This window comes from Squalius cephalus (assembly GCF_949319135.1).
Source record: "Squalius cephalus genome assembly, chromosome: 10".
NCBI lineage: Eukaryota > Metazoa > Chordata > Actinopteri > Cypriniformes > Leuciscidae > Squalius > Squalius cephalus.
The window spans coordinates 14,052,120-14,074,675 of record NC_137131.1 but is presented as its reverse complement, the minus strand read 5'-3'; the positions used below and the strand labels follow the sequence as shown (position 1 = coordinate 14,074,675).

The 22,556-nt window shown below is 37.3% G+C and overlaps 2 protein-coding genes across 2 annotated transcripts; one reads left to right on the top strand and one right to left on the bottom strand.

Moving 5' to 3' along the window:
- Window positions 1–26: 26 nt before the first annotated feature.
- orc1 (origin recognition complex, subunit 1) lies at window positions 27–13,401 on the top strand. The gene is made up of 19 exons (XM_079883792.1): window positions 27–214; window positions 659–777; window positions 1,058–1,185; window positions 1,283–1,455; window positions 2,746–3,124; window positions 3,210–3,441; window positions 3,633–3,749; window positions 4,009–4,071; window positions 7,996–8,097; window positions 8,467–8,698; window positions 8,836–8,942; window positions 9,418–9,519; window positions 9,602–9,773; window positions 9,871–9,978; window positions 10,661–10,810; window positions 11,435–11,554; window positions 12,181–12,341; window positions 12,503–12,590; window positions 12,704–13,401. The coding sequence occupies exons 2-19, from the start codon at window positions 680–682 to the stop codon at window positions 12,896–12,898; spliced, it is 2,727 nt and encodes a 908-aa protein (XP_079739918.1). The 5' UTR covers window positions 27–214; window positions 659–679; the 3' UTR covers window positions 12,899–13,401.
- Window positions 13,161–21,891, bottom strand: mpl (MPL proto-oncogene, thrombopoietin receptor). Its single transcript, XM_079883794.1, has 12 exons — window positions 21,739–21,891; window positions 18,547–18,667; window positions 18,119–18,288; window positions 17,869–18,017; window positions 17,621–17,762; window positions 16,573–16,684; window positions 16,319–16,482; window positions 15,535–15,677; window positions 15,231–15,390; window positions 15,070–15,151; window positions 14,854–14,941; window positions 13,161–14,650 (listed from the first exon to the last, which is right to left on the bottom strand). Exons 1-12 carry the CDS (start codon window positions 21,818–21,820, stop codon window positions 14,192–14,194), a joined length of 1,872 nt encoding a protein of 623 aa, XP_079739920.1. The 5' UTR covers window positions 21,821–21,891; the 3' UTR covers window positions 13,161–14,191.
- Window positions 21,892–22,556: the final 665 nt, after the last annotated feature.

The window sequence follows — 22,556 nt, the reverse complement described above, 5'->3', positions numbered from 1 at the left end:
TTTTACTGTCCAATCAAAAACTCTTCTACGTCATCTGCGCGCGAAAGAGTCGAGTTAGCTGTTTGATTGTGTTCTCTGTCCGCTGTGCTGCTGTAAGATGCTTTTAACTTCATGCATATTTACATTTTAATTTCCGAGTTTCCAAGTGAGACGCAATAGTGTTTTTATTTATACGTTTAATAAGAACGTCTGATACTGTTGCAAACATCAGCTGGTGAGTAAGAAACAAGCGCTGGGGATTTAAAGTTGTGTAAGTTAACTTACATACGGAACGATTTTGCGATTTAATAAGGTTACCTTAAAATAAAGAAGATGTTTTTAACAGTTTGATATGTATTCTTAACTTTTTCATATTTAGCCTTTCAAAAAAAAAACCAATACTTAAAAGTTAGATTAGTTTCTGGTTACAGCTGGAAACTACAGTCAATTATTTTTTATTTTTTATTTTATCGATCTCAGGCATTCGTAGGAAAATATTTCACTTTAAATTATTATTTAAACAATCTTGATACTTTAATAACAGACCCATTTTTTATGTATGTGTATATACTGTATGTATATGCATGTATGTTTGTATAATGGGTTGCCATTGTTACTGTTTTGACAATAGAGTACATAATATAATAAGTAGATCATAAACTGATGCTGTGCTTTACAGACCTAGTATCAGATCTGCACCATGAGCCGCTACATCACAAGACTGAGAATGAGAAGAACATACAAATGGAATGGGAGACCAGTCGGTGAAGACAGGAAGCTAAGAAGGCAATACTATGAGTATGTGCACTTATCACGTTTTCATCATCACTGAGACAGCCATGTGCATTGAACTCTAGTCTATATATTTTTTACTTTAAGGGAAAACTTGTAAAAAATTAGGGAATTTAAGATTGTTCTTTGATTGTGGGGCCTGGAAAAGTAATGGAAATTGTATAGTGTATATGAAATTTATTGGTTAACGTTCAGTTCTAAAATGTCTAATTGGGTAGAAATTGGTCTTTCTGATGATATTACCCTGGATGTAACGGCAATAATGCTTGCTTTGATCCCCACACAGATCTATGTCCATTTCTGTGGAGGGAAGGACTGAAGATTCAACAGTGTCTTTAGGCCAGTACATTTTGATTGAGGGTGATGATGATGACAATCCCTTTGTGGCGCAACTTCTCAAACTGTACACTGATGGTAGGAACATGTCATGTCTTTATCCAAAATATGTATATTTGCAGGCTTTCTGAGTTTGACTATAATCTGTGTTGGTTGATGTTATATTTGTACCCAGATTCAGGAAAGAAGAAGACTGCTGTAGTGCAGTGGTTTGTGCGTATGTGTGAAGTACCTCAGAACAAACGCAAGCTCTTGGGCAGAGATCCCCATCCACAGGAGGTATTTTTCTACCAGGACCGCTCTTGTGAAAATGAGGTGGATGGAGAGACCATTCTTGCAGCAGTACAGGTACACATGGTATAGCTCATATTTTTATGACAGTGAATGTGCATCACATTAGTGCAATCAGTAAGATTGTATTTGCTTGTATAGTTGTTTGATTTATTTTTTAAAAAATGGTCCTCTAGAAAAGTATTTGAATTAGTGCTGTCAAATTGATTAATTGTGGTTTATTATGCGATTAATCGCGATTCATCGATTTTACATCATTAATTTGAATTTATTTTATGATAACATTTCTATAGTGTTTATATACACGGTCAAAAGTTTGGAATAATTACGATTTTTTTAAAAATGTTTTTGAAAGAAGTCTCTTAAGCTCACCAGGGCTGCATTTATTTGATGAAAAATCCAGTAAACCAGTTATTTTTAAAATTGTAATAGTATTTCACAATTTTACTGTTTTCTATTTTAATATATTTAAAAATGCAATTTATTCCTGTGATGGCAAAGCTGAATTTTCAGCCGGTATTTCTCCAGTTTTCAGTGACACATGTTTCTTCAGAAATCATTCTGATTTGCTGCTCAAGAATCATTATTGTCATGTTGAAAACCGTTGTGGTGCTTATTGTGGAAACTGTGATACACTACCTTTTGAAAATTTGGGGTAAGATCTTTATATAAAAAGAAATTAATACTTTCATGCATGAAATTGTTTAAAGTGACAGTAAAGGCATTTAGGTAACACTTTACAATGAGGTCTCATTTGTTGACATTAAATAACTACTTTAGTTATCATGAACTAACAATGAACAAAACAGCATTTATTAATACATTTTTAAAATAAAAAGTTGTATTTGTTAATGCACTGTGAACTAACAATGAACAACTGTATTCCTATTTTGTTGTTCATATTAGTTAATGCATTAATGTTAACAAATGAGACCTCATTGTAAAGTGTTGCTGACATTTATAATGTTACAAAAGATGTATATTTCAAATAAATGCTATTCTTTTGAACTTCTATTCATCAGAGAATCAGCAAAAGCAAAAACAGTTTTCAACATTGATAATAAAACCATTATTAATAGTTGAGCACCAATAATAATTGATGATAATTGAGCACTTAATCAGCATATTAGAATGATTGTTGTGATATTTCACAATATTATTGTTTTTACTGTTTTTTTATCAACTAATTTCAGCCTTGGTGAGTAGAAGACTCTTTTCAAAAAACCTTAAATCTTCATTATTTCAAACTTTTGACTGTCACTGTATCATTATATCTACATATTTAATAAAGACAAATAATAATACAAATTTATATTCAATAATAATTAATGAAAACTTTGATTCTAGATTGAGTATGTCCCAGCTGAGGATCCTTTCCCAAAGGGCAAGAGCAAAGACACATTATTTGTCAAACTCTTGTGGGACACCAAGTCTTTCAGAGAATTGGATCCTGAGCTGATGCAGCCCCATCAGAGCCCTAAATCTCCCCCACCGTCTTCCCGGGGCTCTCAGGCTCGTGCTCTTCCAACCCCGGACCCATCAATAATCAAACGGGCCATGTCAGGCACCCTCACCCATGGTAGCATGAGCACCGGCAAAATGAGCACCAGTGAGGCGGAGTCTCTTCACTCTGCCTCCAAACTCTCTGCAGCTAAAGCTCTTAGTGCAAAGAGGAGAGGCAGAGCTTCCTCTGGTCCACATGTTCGCAAGAAACTGGACTTGTACAGTGAGTGCCATGCATCCACATACATTATGCTATTAATTGTTTTAATAGAGCTAAAATGAATACGTTTTTCTTTATATTATGGTAGGTCCTAATAAAAACAAGTCCCGAGATGATGTTCTGGGGGAGATTCTTGATGAACGCACTCCTACGGAGAAAATACTGACGTCTAAGTTGAACACGTCTCCAACTGGCCGCATCTCCATTTCTATTAGATTGACTCCACTTAATCAGAATGAGGAGGAGAATGTCTCTCCTCTGTCATCACAGAGCCCTGATAAACCCAAATTGACTGCATATGACAAAGACAATGCAACTAGGTACATCTATTTATATCTGAAATGATGTCTTGGTTCTCTTTTGTTCTGTATGCTTAGTACTTCATATCTGTGATTATCATTTTAGTTAGAAATAAGCAAACTAATTTTCTTCTTTGTGTATTGAAGATGGTTTTAATTGTCTATATAACTGAAAAAGTAAAGTATTTATAAAAGTCCTGCTTCCCTCCTAGTGCCTTTCTTGGTGTGCAGCCACTTGAGGGTGATGATCCAGAGTCACTAATAAGCACAGGCAGAACTCCCCGGAAGAGAGAGGCAACCCCCAGGAGAGCAAGTCTGAGGGCCCTGAAGTGAGTCATGTTCCTCTATCCCTGCACAGAGGGGGTAAAGACTCATTTTTATGGAGTTTGGCTGTCTTTATTAAACACTAAGGCATTATGTGGCTATTTTCATGCTTAATGTACTGATTAAGCACATATGCTTAATGAACTATGTTCATCCAGATCACTGGTGGGCCCTGTTTCACTTTCTTCATGTTTTGATATGTTTGATGTGAGTTTAAAATGATCCATAGTGTAACCGTTATGTGTTTGTCTCTGTTCAAACCAGGGCAAGAACTCCATCCAACAGGAAAGATTCAACTGCTCTCAGAGAACCAGCACTGGCTGCTTTGTAAGTGTTGGAATTGTCTGTCATCATATTGAATTCAAAAACTATTGAATTCACTACATTGTGAAATTAATTTCAGCTTATTTGAATTTCAGCTTTTACTTTTGTTGTACAGATGTTTTTACAGGTCAAGGAAAAAAAAGAAAAACAACTCTTTTTTTTTTTGACATGTATTTTTTTTAATTTTTTTTATTATGTTCCCTTAGGTGCAATTATAGTTTTTTGGACAAAAAAACTTTAAAATTGTAGTGATTTAAGACCTTTTCCCACCCTGTTTCTCATCCTCTGATTCTAACAGTCTGTTTTGGGGGTGTTTCCCCTTTAAGAGTTCAGTGGTTACGCCCACTGTTATGATTGGCTAACGTCATTGGCTAAAAGTAGTTTTAAGATGAAATACATTACTTACAGTTTGCTGCATCGTTGTTGGGCCCAGAATAGTCGGCACAGCCTGATCTTTAAGCATAAGTTTTCTGGCAAAGCCAGCATCATACTGCGATTTGTTCTCAAAACAGTCATCCTTGAAACACGCTTAAATTAACACCGCTGTGACTGGGACGTCCGCAAAAAATAAACTGCATCCATTTTTCCCTGACGTCTGGATCGTTCAGCAGCGTATTCAAACATTTTGTTTGTCCACAGCAAGGAACAGCACATCTGCGTGGCATCGCAATCTTCTTGTAAACAGACCCACTCACTGCACGTCGACTGAACACCTGTGGGCGTGACAACAATGCGATGATGCGAAATGAGGCGTAGTTGTCTTGCGCTGGAGGCGGTCATATGCAAAGTACTGGTACGTCACTTCGTACCGTGACGTCACTTCGTACCGTGACGTCACTTCTTACCATGGATCCCCAAAGAGCTGTAATTAGAGCTTGATTAAATAAATGCTTCATTTATAATGGGGAGGACGTCTTAAGCTATGAAACTTGCAGGAAGTTTTAATGGTACAAAGACCTCTTATATACCAAAAGATCAAGTCAAATTTGGTTTCTCATGTCATGACCCCTTTAAATGCATGAATATTTCGGCTCTTTAGCAGCCCGGATCAATATCTAACACGGATGAAATTCGACCTGTCGCTATTAATATAAAACTCTCCTTATATTAGAGTAACAATTACAGAAAAATAAAATAAAGCATATTTTGGTACCTTTTGGAGCTTGGAAGGGTTCAGTTTGAGCAGATGTGTTATACCATCATCACTGTCCTCGTCAGAGCTCATTTTCCAGTACAATCAGCATCTGGCTCATATTCGCCATCTCAAACATATTATCAAAACTATCATTTTTTTAAATATCTTTTAACAGCTTCTTCACCAGGTCCACCATCAATTGACAGTGACACTAATTGATTGCGTTCAGTACTTGCTCTGCAGTAAATCGTTAAGCCATTCCAAGTTTTGCTGATGATACTTCCTATTATTTTGTTTTCCGCCTGCGGTAACTATGAGTGAAATGTCAGTTCATCATTGTGTATCAAACATTGCCACCTTGTGGAATAAAGGTGAACTGCACTTATTCAGTCATCAAAGGTTACGCCTACATTAATCCGGGTACATTTAAAGGTGAACTAAGTAACTTTTTTACCTTAACTGCCCGTGAGCGGAAAATACGCACTTGCAACTTTGAGCCGGCGAGCCGCCGGCCACCGCGTCAGGAAGTCTCGTGTGATATCAGGTCTCGCGATGTAAACAATTGCTTTACGGCCAAAAGAAATCTGCTAAAATGCTGTTATTATTGCGCTCCCTCACGCTGTTTGAACCCGAATGAAGAAGACGTTTTAAAGAATGTCCCATCTGCTTTGATGTCATTGATCTACTAGCCTCTGGTGTCCGAGAATCGCCTACGAGTTTTTACAACAGTGTTGTCAAATATCTATTCCAAAGCTGTGGGGGGAACTCTAGAGAGAAACCTGCGAGCAAAAAACGAGAATACAGCGAAGAAATCCCGAAGTTACTGAGCCCCGCTTTAAAAATGGCATTTTCTTTTAAAAACGCCCTTTCTTTTACTGTCTATGAAAAACGCTCCCCATCCACACTAGCATTTTCAGCTCTGAAAATGCTAAATTCACCTTACTGCGCATGCGTAAAAGCTCACTGAGATGATACAGACGGAAAAATAAATAATTTAGTTATCGTGCAATTCTTCTTACAGGATAATTTTATTTAGTAAAATATCTCACCATTCACTGATGCATCCAGGTCGCACTCAGTCACCACATGTTTGGTCTAAAACCCAACTGCTCTCATGTATTGCCGCAGAACAGCAAATGTGAGTAAATGTTCTGTCATCTTTGCAGGACTGTGTTGTGAAGAGTGTGCAAAGTAACATATTTTAGCAACAGTGTGAAAATGAATAGCGCATAACAGGCACAATGCTGGTATAAACATGAATATTTATTTTGGTACAATATGCGTTACATGAATAAACTTGCGTCATCGTTTTTAAATACCTCCGTTTTGACAGTCCACACTACAACTCGAAAACGGTGTTTTCAAATGTATCCACTTTGGAGAGCGTTTTCAAAAAGTTCATTTTCATTAATAAAAAACGCCGTCTCAGAGTGGACGGAAGGCCAAAACAGAGAGAAAAAGATACGTTTGTGTGGACGTGGCCAAAGATTAAATTATTGTTGTGCAGAAAAAATTATACTTGTGCTTTTACACACCTTGGGTCGTTAGCAACCCTATACAGTTTTTACAAAAAATGAATGGGAAAACAGGCATTTTTTTATACATTTTTTTTTTTTTTTTATTGTTTATAATGAATTGATTGAGGAATACTATGAAGGTTGATGTCTAACTGTAAAAAATAAATTAGGAGGGTAGTGAATGATGTCCCAGGTCACTAAAGACCCGCGGTATGCATTTTTGGGGTTAAACAGTATACATATTTAAGTCAAGTCACCTTTATTTGTATACAATAAAAATAGTTTCAAAGCAGCTTTACAGCGATAAACGGGAACAATGATTCAGTGATGCAAACAATTAAATTCTGCTTTTAAGCAGCTCTAAAAAGACAATAGAAAATATTATTCAGTTGAAATCAATTCAGTCAGTCATGAAATCAGTTGAAATATTTTGTTTTTAAAAAATTTGCCTTTGATTACATTTTCAACCAGCAGGGAGCAGAATATAACAGATTGTTATCATACAGTAAATCAATGGTGCTTAACCATGAACAGTTCAGGAGGCAAGCAGACAAATTTCCTCAAGAGCCAAATTTAAAAATACTTGATTGCAAAACCTGTAAAGTGTTCATGTAGGTGTCAGGCATGATGCACACCTTTTAGATTGTTGATATTTAATCAAATAAACTGTCAAATCATGTGTAAATATTGTTTTGAATTGAAATATTCACAGCTTAAATATACAACCATATTGAATTTTATTGAATTGAAAAGCACTGTTAATGCAATGCATTTTTTTTTTCCAAGTCGTGCAATTCAACAAGCTTTTTTGTCTCAAAAACATTTGGCCTTATTTTACTTCCATACTGTTGGTCTTCTAAAGGCAGTCCTGGGTTTCAGCATGTCATAAGAAGTGAATAAATAATGTAATAACCTTAATTGATGGCAAGAATAAAATGAAAAAACTTTAATTAATTTAATTCATTCACATGATCCTGTGAAAAGATCTGTTTTGCCTTGTGACCTGTATTGAATCAGAGGCATGTTCTGTGCAGTGTGTAAAACTGTGAACTGCTTTGGCTTTTAAGTTGCCTTTAGTGCCATTTGAACCCTTTGACTTTTCTATTTCAAAAGATTTTCTAATCAATAAATTCAATTATCCAGACCAAGCTCTTATATGATCTTACAGTAGTGAGCAAGTTAAACATGATACATGTGCATACACACTACTTGTCATGCTGTTGTTTTTTTTAATCTTACTCCATTTTCTTTATATTTCTGTGAACAAACTGATAGAGCTGAAGAGGAACATGAAGATTCACCCATCCAGACTGCTACCACTCCTCGCTCTAAAAGGAAGTCTGCCCAGCTTGTGTCCTCGCGCATCAGAAAGCAGCTGTAGGTATTTTACTTGATTGACTTAGGCTGTCAGTCAATTAAAATAAAATAATTTAAATAATGCTGATTAATCAAATTAATATAAATAGTTAATGATCATACATTTCTTGCTGAGAAAAGCTGCCAAATGAAGATAATTTACAGGTTTACAGTTTACCGCAATCAATTTTGCAATCAAGTTTCTCAATCAGACTTGGGGGCATTCACACAGGATGCCTACTTGCATTGTGGCTGAACGGATTTTAATTGCGTAATCTGGATATTGTTTTGCACTTAATCTATTGAAATAATATACATTTCAATGAAACATATTTAGGTGCTTTTTGAGGTGATTATTTTAAAGGGATATGTGATTGTCTGTTTTTAAAGAAATCTACAAAACAAGGTTGACCTGCAGTCTGATGGTGAGGATGGCAGTGATGACGACAGCTTCGTGCCTACTAAGATTGACCTGCAGAGTAGCAGCGATGAGGAAGAGGAGGCAAAGATCGACAGTGAAGATGAGCTTGTAGTGAAGAAGCGAAGAGGCTCTCGAACACCCCGGCCTTCAGAGAAAACCCGTGTCTCTGCTAGGACCCCACGTAAAACACCCAGCAAGAAGGTAAAAAGTTGTTTTTGCTATGCTTAGTCTTCCTGCTAGCAGATAATGTTCCTTCAAAGAACCCAAACAAGCTGCATTTCAAATGAAGATAACATTGCATGGCAAATAATTGATCTTTTATTTAACTTTTTTATCAGACTGCTCCAGCCACCCCACGTACACCACGTCATGCCACTCCCAGCATACCTAGCAGGAGCGCTCCAGCCAGGAAGCCAGGGAATGTTCTGGAAGAAGCACGGGCACGGTAAAGCAACAGCATAGACAAAAGTACCACAAGGCCTATCGAAGTTTGAGAGAGAGAGACAGAGAGACAGAGAGACAGAGAGACAGAGAGACAGAGAGACAGAGAGACAGAGAGACAGAGAGACAGAGAGACAGAGAGACAGACAGACAGACAGACAGACAGACAGAGGCATTTTTAAATAAATGCTGTTCTTTTGAACTTTCTATTCATCAAAGAATCCTGGAAAAGTCACTGCGGTTTTCAATGCCGAAAAGAAGAAATATTTCTTGAGCATGTTTCAAATTAGAATGATTTCTGAAAGATCATGTGACTTGGAGTAATGGCTGATAAAAATTCAGCTTTGCCATCACAGGAATATTATATTTTAAAATAGAACAGTTATTTTTATATGTGTATTTTTATATATGTATAATATTTCACACTATATAACTCGTTTTCACTGTGTTTTGTGTTCTTTTCTTTTTTTTTGCAATAGGTTGCATGTTTCTTCTGTCCCTGAGTCTTTGCCATGTCGAGAACAGGAGTTCCAGGACATCTACAACTTTGTGGAGAGTAAAGTCATTGATGGCACTGGAGGGTAAGATTCTGTCATTAAGGTTTAACTTACTCATATCTGTAAATAATAAAAAAGGGTAATACAATTCATTTTGCTTTTGCAGGTGTATGTATATCTCAGGTGTTCCTGGTACTGGTAAAACTGCCACAGTACATGAGGTGATCCGGTCCCTTCAGCAGTCCACTGAACAAGACGAGATCCCTCACTTCCACTTCATTGAAATCAATGGCATGAAAATGACAGACCCGCACCAGGCTTATGTACAAATACTGCAGGTCTGTATGCTGCCTTCCCTTACTATCATTTTAAAATTCTTTCCTCATTATTGTTATATAGTATTTTCTGTCAATTTGTGCTCTGGTTCTGTTGTAGAAACTGACTGATCAAAAAGCAACACCTGATCATGCAGCCGCCCTACTAGAGAAACGCTTCAGTGCTCCTGCACCAAAAAAAGAGACAACTGTGCTTCTAGTAGATGAGGTAAGAATTTATGTTCTCGGTGACATTATTAACCACAAACATGCCCTATGTTTTGTCGATTAGCTGGTCTTACCTGGTCTAGATCAGTGGCTCTCAACCTTTTTGACTCGAAAAGCCCCCTGTTTTCCAATATTATATTTAAATAATAAATATATTTGTTATTATAAATAATAATAATAATTTTATTATCCCCCATATATAGGCTATGATATTATCCCCCATATAGGTTATGATATTTTCTGTATTTCTTCTGTAATTATGACAGCTTCTTGTTTTCAAACTTTTTACAGATTAAATTGACCACAATTCATTCTGTGATTTCAGAGTTTCAAGTAGTTATTGGAGAGGGGGACTTTTATGATTTTTAGAATTTTATTTAGTTTAGAGTTTGACAATAATTTATTAATTAAAACATTTTTTTAATCGTCCTGCAGGGTCCCAAAAACCTTGGCCTTTGAAAAAGCTTGTATAAACCGGTTTTTATTTTTCAGAGTAGCGCTGGAAAATCTTTTTGTCAATCAGACGTTGATCTTTACCATGACGTATTTATTTTCTTGGTCTTTATTTCCACATGTTTCCTGTCAATAATTGGTTAATTTTTACTTTGAGGAATAATATATTGCCAATCGTCTATCTGAAAGAATATCTGTTTTTATCTCTCTTATATCTTTCTTTTTTCCAGCTTGACCTCTTGTGGACCCGTAAACAGAATGTGATGTATAACTTGTTTGATTGGCCAACAAGGCGCAATGCTCGTCTGGTGGTTCTTACCATAGCAAACACTATGGACTTGCCTGAAAGAATCATGATTAACCGGGTTGCCAGTCGACTGGTAAGAAAGACCATTTTACATCATTAAAGGAGAACTCGGCAACTCTAGCGAACTCTAGTCACTTCTTCGCTGATTTTTCCCTTTGTTGTCGCATGTTTTCCCCTCGAGCTCCCCCTACAGCTGTGGTGGGGCGTATATTTCACAACACGGTCGTAAAAAACTCACTTGCGGCGGCCTCCTCCCCCTCTCTACCGCTGCTCATGTGCGTTTGTTTTGATCGGAGCAAGCCAACTGTATCGTGTGGAGCTATGTCTACCGAGGTGGGTAATCTGGTAATACATCATACATGCGTGTGTGTTTATGTTGAATTGCCGTAAAGCAATTCGTGTTTCGCGCTCGTTCTCGTTCTCGTTCTCGCTTCTCACAAGACTTCCAATTTCTATCTTGCCGGGACGGTAGTCCCCAAGTTGCAAGGTTGGTTTTCCGCCTGGGAACGCTGGGGGAAGCGGGGAAAGTCACCAATATCACCAGAACAGGTTGTTTAACCATCCAAATGATTTCTAGACAGTTTTATTAAGTTAAAAAAGTTACCAAGTTCTCCTTTAAGATGCCATTCAATTATGATTATGTGAAGCCAATGCAAATAATGGAAATGAAACATGAATGTTGTTTATTCACTTTCAGGGACTGACAAGAATGTCCTTCCAGCCATATACGTTTAAACAGCTACAACAGATCATCACGTCAAGGCTAAACAGAGTAAAGGCTTTTGAAGAAGATGCTCTCCAGCTAGTCTCAAGAAAGGTAGGAGCACTTTCTTGTGAAGCCATGTTATCTTAGGCACAGGTGACTGAGGCATTGTGGGTTACCTTTTAAACACTCTAGTAGTTTCTAGGGGTGGGACAAAATATTGATAGGGCAATATATAGTTGTCCTTCTCCATGTGATACGAGAATCGATACGCCGGCGCCAAATATCGATATATTAATGAATAAAATAAGATGCTCTAAATAGATTTCCCTGCTCCCAGTGTCACTACTTCATGGCTCCTCGAGGTTGCTCTTAACACATGAATGAGGGAAACGTGAACATAAGTTAACTAGCCTAAGAAAAAGATGTTTTTAACAGGATGGCGGACAGCAGTGCGAGTAAATAATAGATGAGAAAATAAAAATCTCATAAGTCCAAAGTCAACCAGCAGCCTTGAATGCAGTGTTTAAAGCAGAACTTCCTTTCTCATCCCTGAGAGCTGAAAGTTTTAGGAAGTCATTTGCTATATTTATTTGCAAGGACCGGTATCGTGAGCCATGTATCGTATCGTATCTTGAGGTACCCTGTGATTCCCACCCCTAGTAGTTTCTTTGCTGTTCTTTGGCTACCAGGTTGCCACATCATTATGAATCAATGAGAGATTATTTGTGGTCTTCTAGGTGGCAGCACTTTCAGGTGATGCGCGACGTTGCCTTGATATCTGCCGACGGGCCACAGAGATTTGTGAGCACTCTGGAAGTAGCAGTGGATTGGTTGGAATGAGTCATGTGATGGAGGCTTTGGATGAGATGTTCTCCTCTTCCTACATCGCAGCCATCAGGTAAAAATAAAAGTGAAAGAATATGAACTTTCCACAGCCTGTTGTTCCTTAATCTTAATGTTAAAATAAGTTACAGAAACGCATTCATGTTGCTCCAGTTGTTTTGCGATAAGTAAAAGAGACTGATTTTTATTCTGCTTTTTTCAATGTTGTTATTGTAGGTGTGCATCTGTTCAGGAGCAGCTTTTCCTGAGGGCTGTTATTGCAGAGTTCCGTCGACTTGGTCTGGAAGAGGCCACTTTCCAACAGGTACTCATTTATAACAGCCCTTATTTTAATCATGAACCTTATATGCTAAATGCAAATTCATTCTTCAAGATAATGTTTTAATTCCTGAATTTAACTTATTTTTTTCACAACAGGTGTTTGTTCAGCACCAGGCACTGTGTCGGGTTGAGGGTTTGCAGCCGGTGAGTGTGTCTGAAGGGCTGGCGGTCTGTCAGAGGCTGGGTTCCTGTCGGCTGCTTCTCCTGGAGGGAAGCCGCCTGGACCTGCTGCTCCGTATCAGACTCAATGTTAGTCAGGATGATGTGCTTTATGCCTTGAAGGCTGACTAAAACTCGGCCCTTCTGTGTCACACGCTCCACCTGGCGACCAGTGTGGATCCCCTCAATGTCTGACCACTTTTTTTGGACATTCAGTGAGCAGATTTTGAATGAGATCTTGCCTGGCGCATTACAGCTAAATTCTTATGAACTGAATGTGAGATATTGTATTAAAGGTTTTGATTAAATTATCCATTTTAATGTGTAGTTCTATAAGTAAGTTTTAAATGTGTCATTTTGTGTGTATTGTAATTGTACCCTTTTGCTTCAAATCATGTCTTTCAGTTCACTCTTTAATGTCTTTAGAGCATTTGCACAAATGCTTTATTCTAAAGCAATTTTAATGCATTTTAGTGTGGGAGAGTAAGACTCACACATTTCTTGTTTAGCATTTAATGACACTGTCATGTTAAAATGTACAATTTTCATTCGAAGCACCAAAATGTTGGATATTTGTCCGATTTTACTTGTTTGATGTCTTGATACAATAAAGCTGCTGACTGATCAGACCAGATAATAAGACAATCATTGCTGCTTCTGTTGTAATCAGTTCAATATTACAATTATTACAATTACAAATATAGCAAGCATAACTGCTGAAGAATGTTTATAACAAATATAGCCTAAATGTATAACACAGTTCCATTTAAAGAATATTCATGGTTAAATGGTGCTTAAGCTCTATATAAAATATCGGTCACATCCTAAATTACCAACAGAAAAAAAAATGAATACCTCAGTTTTTCTAAAGCCATAATACTTATACATCACATTAGCATGAGACTTGGTGTGATAGATGCGCTGACTTGGTGTGATAGATGCGCTAACCAACTTTGTGTGTTCAAAGTGCAACTTTGACTTTATGGCAACTTTTGCCATATAAACCTGGTCAAATTTGTTTGGTGTCCATTTAAAGACTCCAAGAAAAATATTCTATATGTAACAAACTCCACCCACAGGAATAATGATGACATCCAACTTAGTCCTACAAAGTTAAAACTTAAATATAAAATATTTTGCTGAAGAATCAAAAGTCATGTCTAGTTTTTGTTCCTGAATTTTGTGGTATGATGAAATTTCCATCATAATGATGGTTAAGGTTTATGCATTAAGCAATCTCCACTTCAGACCTACAGTACGATCAACAAGTGCTCTGTATAGTGAACCTTGTCTGTTTCTGAAAGTCTCACAGGCCTCTTCTCTCATTCCACAGAAGCTGAGGTGCTTTTGAATTTGTGAGTTAAGCTTCATCCAAAACTCTTAATATATACATTTTCGTTAGTTTAATTCATCAAAGATTAAACCTCACTCTACACTTGCAACACATGGTATTGCCGTGATCTCCACATTGGTGTACTGGCGACTGGCTGAGTGATACTCTTCAAGCTTAGACTGTTCTGCCAGAAGGAGATAGGAATGGTTAAGGATATATGTGGAGCATTCTGGGAAGGTGGTAGAACAGGTACTGGGGCAGGTGTGTAGTTTTTCATTAGTCACATGAGATAAAGCAACATCCCTGTACACATAGTCATTCCCTGTAAAGCATGGGATTTTATCATTGTTCAAAATCACATAACCTTGAGCCATCTCCAATTCCTCTCTGAAATTCTCCCCATTTTTTTCACCAGATAGGAGGCCACGCTCAGACGGCGAAAGACAGGTAGACTTCCTACAGGGTTTTACTGTAGCTTCCCTCTCGGCCAGAATCTCCACCACTGATGTAGCAGCGTCATCATCACATTGCTTAATGTTGAAAGTTGGCTCCTGAATTGAAGACAGTGTGACAGTAATATGAGAAAATCTATTCAATTAAAATCTGTTAAAAGGTATTCACTTGCAATTCTTCAAATAGCCACAGAATATATAATATATAAAAAATACTCATGATAAATAATGATACATTTAAAAAGTAGTCAATTAAAAATGTTCACAAAGTAAAAATTATTATCAAAGCTGAAAACAATTACCCAATGTGATCCACTGATATCAGCCAGGAAGCTTTCCAGCACCTTGTTAAGGTTTGGGACTGATGGCCACAAGGACTTCTTGACCTTCCTAAAGCAGAGAATTAACCATATATTTTATATTTCTTTATGTTTGCATTCTTTAGATATATTTTTTGTAATAGTTTATAGGTTGCATAAAAGTAGTGTTCTAAAATAATCAACCAAGAATTAGATTACCGGAGGTATTTGGAGAAGAAAGAGATCATTGCAGAAGCAATGATGAGCAGAGCCACTGGTATACAAACAATAAAGATCCACTCTGTGATAATAAAATAAATGGTTTAATGAGTTTTAGGGTTGAAATGCATTTTGTTCATGACTGAGTCAGATATTTCTACCTTTGTCTAAAGGTAAGAGGACAGTGAGAGGTTTTGACCAGTCACTCCAGTGTCCGCTGTACACAGATCCGTTGGGTTGGGCTCGGACCTGGATGGTGTATTGGCTCCCTCGGTGCACATCCAGACAAGTGCTGGTCTTTGAACTGAGTGCTGTAAAATCCTACCACAGAATTTAGTTTCAACATGTGTTATGCAGCCATTTAACGCACCTAATTCAAAGCAGAAAGAAGACATTGAATAATTGCCATATATGTGTTCTATCCATCCACTTTAAATATATGAAATCCACATGATTTAAACTCACCTTCCACTCACTGTCTCCTTTACGTTGATAACGGATCTGGTACTTAAGATACTGGGAGATCTTCAAAAAAGGTGGATCCCATGTCAAACAAAGCCTTCCTTCCTCAGGCTTTGCTTTCAGACCACCTGGAGACCTTGTCTTGACTGTCAAAAACAGCAAAGAAAACAGCAAATAGAAGAATTAGTAACTAAAATTAGCATTTCGAGTGCATTTTTGTTATATTACCCATACAAAGAGTAGTGTGGTACAATGCTGTTCTTGTAGATGCCAAGTAACTCTGATAGGGGAGACCAAGAGATGATTGCAACACTTTTTGTTTAAAAAAAAAACACAGAGGTTTGCGGTGATCGCGAACGGACAGACCGAGGGAGAAAGGGAGGGGGGAGGGGGGAGGGGGTTGGGGGTCCTGCTTCCTCAAACTCGCACTAGGCCCCGCCCCATTCATCAAAGTACATGAAAACATGAACATCAATTTAAATTGTGTACATGTATGGTTCTTTTTTTAAATCAATCACTATCCCCATTTAATTTTAAGCATTTAATCAAAAATAAACGAATAGGAAACATTTTATTTTAAAACAGCAATCAAGATGAAAAATTAGGGAACAAATACATAAAGCTCTCCCCTATCAGCATGTATTCACATGGTAACGAATGGTTAACATATTCAATACTTCACTCAGTATATAGGATGTGTTTTAAAAATATAAAATTTTGGAGATCGAGAGTATTTGGACAATATATGGTGGCTAACATGACTTTCAGCCATTTCTTTCACACTTACTGCTGCTGTTCATTCTGAAAGTTTCTTCATAAAAAGTTCGACCATATGGTTGCAATCCAGCACTGAGGTAAAACTGATAGACGCTGGATTCCTGGCCATTTAGGACACACTGGTAGACAGTGTTGTTGTCTTCGGAACACAACTTCCACATGTCCCATGAACTTCTGAAACACAAGACAAGGACTACAGTTAATGAATCAAACTAACTGCTTTCCTTTGATTTCTGTAAGAGAGGACATTAAAAAACATAACACCTGTTCATTTGCCTGTAGTGGAAGCTGTATCTGCCGTCATCATATAATTCTCCTCTCCATTTGCATAATGCTTGACTCAGATCAGGAGTGTGGCACCTCAATTCTATGTCACCTGAAAATTAGCCAGATGCTGAAAGGTGATTGGACGTTTACTGTTATTTTACCTGTACCTTTCTGTGTTTGTAATTGTTAAAGGGATAGTTCACCAAAAAAAACTTTCTGTCATAATTTACTTGCTCTCTGTTCCAAACCTGTATGACCTTCTTTCTTCAGTGGAACACAAAAGGAGCTATTAAACAGAATGACAGCCTCAGTCACCATTCACTTTTCTTACATTGAAAAAAATGCAATGAAAGTGACTGAATCCCAAACATTCTGGCTGTCTTCCTTCAAAGAAACAAAGTCATACAGGTTTTTAAAAAGATGCGAGTGTGTAAATGACGAAATAATGTTCATTTTGGTGTGAGCTACACCTTTAAAGGGTTAGTTCACCCAAAAATGAAAATTCTGTCAGTAATTACTCACCCTCATGTTGTTCCAACTCCGTAAGACCTTTTTTTTATTTATCTTTTTATATATATATATATATATATATATATAATAACACAATGGCTAATGCATCATCACCCTGCATGCTAAATGTTACAATTTAATAGTAAATGCACATTGTTCTTAAGAAGGGCACCTTCCCCCATGTAACTCTATAATAGGATTTTTCATCATCGGTGGACTTTGTTATTGTGTTATATATTTACATAACCCCGCCCCTAAATGTCATGTCATCAAAAAACAAACGTTTCATCCCGACTGTTTTTTTCTCGTAATTTCTGCGCTGCAACAGAAGCTAAATGCGGAAGCAATCGTGCATTCCATTTAAATGCGACTTTTTGCCACAAGGAAAGTTACCATGCGACGAATTCGTTGAAAGTAAATGCAAAAATGGCAGAGAAAACAGAAGTTATAGCTCTGACTTTTTTTTAAGGCTCCAAATAGGCCTAGGCTACATTTTGGAGTCGCTCACGTCACACATGCTCTTTTCAGCTCTCACCTGCTGTTTGTGGCACCATTGCTGTTACAGGACTTGACCAATCACTCCAAAACAAGGCCTTTTCGTTAGGCTTCACTCTAATTTGCACTGTGCAGTTTTCTCCTGCGATCAGAGAGACTAACTTATGGGGGGGTTTTGACACCTGTGAGGAGTGAATGTAGATTGCATTTAGTAGGCTAAATGAACTGCTTCTAATATAGCTACTGCTGATACAGTAATATTTCAAAAAGGGTGTGTGTCAAACTCACCGGTCCAACTGTACTTGACGTGTGTTTGGAGCTGTAACGAATTTCATATAGGCTCGGTGAACGAGTTTTTGTTTTTTTCCATTTAACTAACAATTGGCCCACCTCGCCAGTTAGATGAAGGGATATATTTGATGGAGGATACAGTAGCTCTTGAAAGGAAGACATAAGCAGGAATATTTAATTTGATTTCATAAACTATACAAGAATGAAAACTGCAGAGTAAATTCATAAGAGCTTCTGTAGCACTTACGATGATTCTCCACAGAGACAGTGAGATTGTAGATGGTTGTGTTGGTGTCTCTGTCCATCACTAGGAGTCTTGTTTCAATATACGAAAAGACATCACTCCGTGGGAATGTGCAAATATACAGGTCCTTCTCCTCAAAAATGTGTTGTTTCACATCACATCTTTTTTCTTTTCTGTTTGACACAAACATGTTAGCTTGAAGCTGGTTCGCAACCACCATAGAAATTAAAGTGGGATGCCCCCCCCCCCCCAATCCCTTTTTTCATATGATGTACTGATATACGTTTTTCAATGACCGATTCATAATTACAAATAATAATACAATAATATATGTAATGAAATATTTTATGAATATAAGTAAAATATCATTATATGCAATGTTATATATTTGAGTTTAAGTTTAAGAAGATGAAAGTACTTCAAACTCTTACTCATCAAGTATGTAGAGAAAATAATAGGACTTTCCAACAGGTACTTCCCAAAAACAAGTGAAGTCTTCTAGATCCCTGGAGAAACATTTTGGGTCCTTATTCATGGCCAAGATAGCAAACTCTAAAAAGAAGAAAACCATTCCACTTACAGAACTGATAAAATGCATAGTTTTAGTTCATGTAGCATTTTACACTTTGCTCTATAAATACAACCCCAACATTCATGTCTTGAATTAACACTTGCTTTTCACTGCTATAACACAACTAGAACCGTTCTAATAACTCCTTGGCAAAATTAACTTAAAGTATACTTAACTTAAAATATAATAATAATAATAATTATAATTCGTTACATTTATACTGTATTGCAAGCAACACATTCTCACCCCAAAGCGTCACTTTCAAACAAGCTTCAATATCTGACGCTCAAAGCACCCTTTAGCGTCCATATGTGACGCTTCGGTTATGGGTAGGTTTAGGCGTCATGTAACTGACGCTTTCGAAAGTTCGTCAATATCCGACGCACAAAGCACCCTTAGCGTCAATATGAGACGCTTCGTTTATGGGTAGGTTTAGGTCTGTGGTAGGGTTATGCGTCTCATATGGACGCTAAAGGGTGCTTTGAGCGTCAGATATTGAAGCATTTTTGAAAGCGTCAGTATATGACGACTTGTACTCAACGCGCTTTACATAGAAGGGGGGAATCTCCTCAACCACCACCAATGTGCAGCATATCACCTGGATGATGCGACGGCAGCCATATTGCGCCAGAACGCCGATCACACACCAGCTATTGGTGGAGAGGAGACAGAGTGATGAAGCCAGTCAGCATGGGGATGATTAGGAGGCCATGATGGACAGGGGCCAATGAGCAAATTTGGCCAGGATGCCGGGGGTTACACCCCTACTCTTTTTTCCGAAGGACATCCTGGGATTTTTAATGACCACTGAGAGTCAGAACCTTGGTTTAATGTCTCATACAAAGGACGGTGCTCTTTGACAGTATAGTGTCCCCATCACTTTACTGGGGTGTTAGGACCATAGACAGTAAAAAAAATGGACACAGCGACCCCATTGGATTCAACAGAGAAAAGTGAAGTCAATTAGAAGCACTCACTTCCTGATGGCTGACCGTACTGCGCAGACTCAAACTGAGCTTGACGACGTAGATGTGACGTGAGCAACCTGTCTGTCTTCTAGCTGTGCCAAGAGAAATCTGAATCATTCCCTTCCGAAACTTGCAGAGACGGAGAGTGTGAGTAGGAGGTGTCCATGAGCAATGAGCAGGAGAAACTTTTGCTAAGTATTCTGATTAATTATTTTGTCATTTTGCCTCCACGTCCCCCCGATTGCCCGCGAGCTTCTCCTCCTGTCCATATGGTAATTTCTCTACTCTGCGACAGAGAGTCGCGTGGTTATGACGCAATCGTTAGCCTATTTTTACAAAAACTGCTTCTACGGGGCCATAACGTAAGATACAAGGTAATGGAGCCTCTTGTACATTTTCGTGTTTATTTAGAAATAAATAATGGACAAATGGAGTCTTTAAATGCCTCAGATGTAAAGTTATTCGCTGTCAAAGTGACGCCAAAATGAATGGGAGTCAATGGAATGCTAACAGCAGGTGGGGGTCTGCTAATCAATGGCGGCACCCAGGGAAGCTTCAGGTTTTTATGAAACATTGCCCTCCTGGTTAGGACCCACACAGGCCACAGGGTGGGCGCCCCCTGCTGGCCTCACTAACACCTCTTCCAGCAGAAACTTATGTTCCCAGGTGGTCTCCCATCCAGGTACTGACCAGGCTCAGCCCTGCTTAGCTTCAGTGGGCAACCAGTCTTGGGCTACAGGGTGATATGGCTGCTGATGTATATGTAGGTAACACTTTACAGTAAGGTTTTATTTGTTAACATTACAGGGTTCCTACACATTTTCAATTTCAAAATTCCATACTTTTCCAGACTCAAATTTCCAAACCTCTCTGTAGATTTTTATACCATATTTAACATAAAGGGTTCATACAGCATTATTTTCTGTTGGAATTTTTTGCATGCTTACACATTACAATTTCTAGCTTTATATATATTATATTATTCCTTTGTGCATCACTGCCATCTTACTATGAAGAAAACAAGAGCATGGATGCACATGCATTAACAGAGATTTATTTGCTCAAAATTTGGCTTTCCTAAGGTTAGTACCAAAATATCAAGTAAAATATCAAGTCCTAATGTCCAATTTAATGCATCCTCTGTGGTCGGAGAAACCATGACATGAAATAGGCTGATGGTTCAATATGGCTGTGTGCATTGTACTAGTTGCCAAGTTCAAGGGCATATAAAAAAGGCAGTATGTCATAGTTCAAAGTGTTAGGTCTGCTTAAATGCATACTCAGTGGCGGTCAAGAAACCACACAGCAAAATGGGCTGATGGCGCAATAGGCTCAGTGTGCAGTGTATATGCTAAGTTTAATGGTTTCTTGTGCCCACTCGAAAGTGTTACAGGCTCTGTAATACGGTGCTAAGAATATTGTGAGAAGAAACCCATAAAGCTTATAACCTGCATTTTTGCATAATTAAAAATTGCACCTTAAATTCATGCAGTCGTGTTTGACAATCACTAAAGAATCACTAAACATCTGCCATGAAAACACACTTTTGTCATGTTTTCAAGACATTTTTCTTGTATGATAAATTTATTTTCATTAAATTCTTAATATTCTTTTATAGCAAACTAAATGGGGGCAATAATAATGCAATGGAATTTTTTTCCATACTTTTCCAGGCCTGGAAATTACTCAAATCAAATTCCATACTTTTCCAAACTGCGTAGGAACCCTGACATTAGTTAACTACATTAGTTAACATGAACTAATAATGAACTGCACTTCAACAGCATTTATTAATCTTTGTTAAAGTTAATTTCAACATTTACTAATACATTATTAAAATCAAATGTTGTATTTGTTAACATCAGTTAATGCACTGTGAACTAAACAGCTTTCTTTTTATGAACTAGCTGTAACAAAGTTAATTAGTTAGTTCATGTTAGTTAATACATTATATATATATATATATATATATATATATATATATATATATATATATATATATATATATATATAAGTGAGAAATACAATATATAAGGGAAAAATCTCCTAAAATAAAATCTGACCAACTCACTCTTTTGTCTTACCTTGCTTTGACAGGTGAGACTCTAAATGCACCTGTTTGATCAGACAGGAAAGGAGAATCCACCACGTGAGCACCAGATCCATTATGTACACAGGGGGTCCGATACACAAGACTTTTTTTGAGTGTCTCGATATGTTTGTGTTTAGTACTTAATGTTTAAAGGAGAGGGCGGGGAGGTTGGTAGGTGGTCATTGATAGGGCCCAATGCAATAGGAAGTGGTTGGACTGAAGATTGAGGCAGGCACCCGGACTGACAAAGTGCCTCCTTCACACGCAGATATATACTCAAGCGCTGGAACAACACTTTCAAAATAACTCTATGCTATCTTAATGTTTTAATATTAAGTTTAAGTTCATTATATTAACATACATTACTAATGATTTTTCCTTCTTTATTTGTTTTAATGTTATAATGTTGTAACTTTATAATGTTATATTCATTTATATATTATATTATTATTTTAAATGATTATAATATATTATATTATTATAAAATGTGTAGATGGATACAGACTAATTGAAGAGGTCACACTTTATATTTTAACACCCTAATCATGAGATAAAATATAATCTTGAGTTCCCTTTTTTGGTACTGTCTTTCATGAGAAGTGAAATTTCTGTCTAGAGTGTGGTTATGATAAACATAAAATTTGGTTGAAAAAAAGTTGTGAATGTACTGATGCCTTTGGATGAAATATTGTATTTTTCATTTATATACCAAGGGTAGTTTTGGTAGGATTCAGAAGTAAAAAAAACTCTGAAAGATGTATTGGCATGTGTGCCATATTAAAATTCGGTTGACCACTAAAACGATTAGTC

What these genes read in the sequence shown, in the direction of transcription:
- orc1 (XM_079883792.1), top strand. Translation starts at nt 680, where the DNA reads ATGAGCCGCTACATCACAAGACTGAGAATGAGAAGAACATACAAATGG. An exon ending in CTGTGCTTCTAGTAGATGAG is followed by an intron (nt 9,979 to 10,660) that starts GTAAGAATTTAT and finishes TCTTTTTTCCAG; the next exon opens with CTTGACCTCTTGTGGACCCG. An exon ending in AAGAGGCCACTTTCCAACAG is followed by an intron (nt 12,591 to 12,703) that starts GTACTCATTTAT and finishes TTTTCACAACAG; the next exon opens with GTGTTTGTTCAGCACCAGGC.
- mpl (XM_079883794.1), bottom strand. Translation starts at nt 21,820, where the DNA reads ATGGATCTGGTGCTCACGTGGTGGATTCTCCTTTCCTGTCTGATCAAA. An exon ending in TGTCTCTGTGGAGAATCATC is followed by an intron (nt 18,018 to 18,118) that starts GTAAGTGCTACA and finishes CTTCCTTTCAAG; the next exon opens with AGCTACTGTATCCTCCATCA. An exon ending in AAGGAGACAGTGAGTGGAAG is followed by an intron (nt 15,391 to 15,534) that starts GTGAGTTTAAAT and finishes ATTCTGTGGTAG; the next exon opens with GATTTTACAGCACTCAGTTC.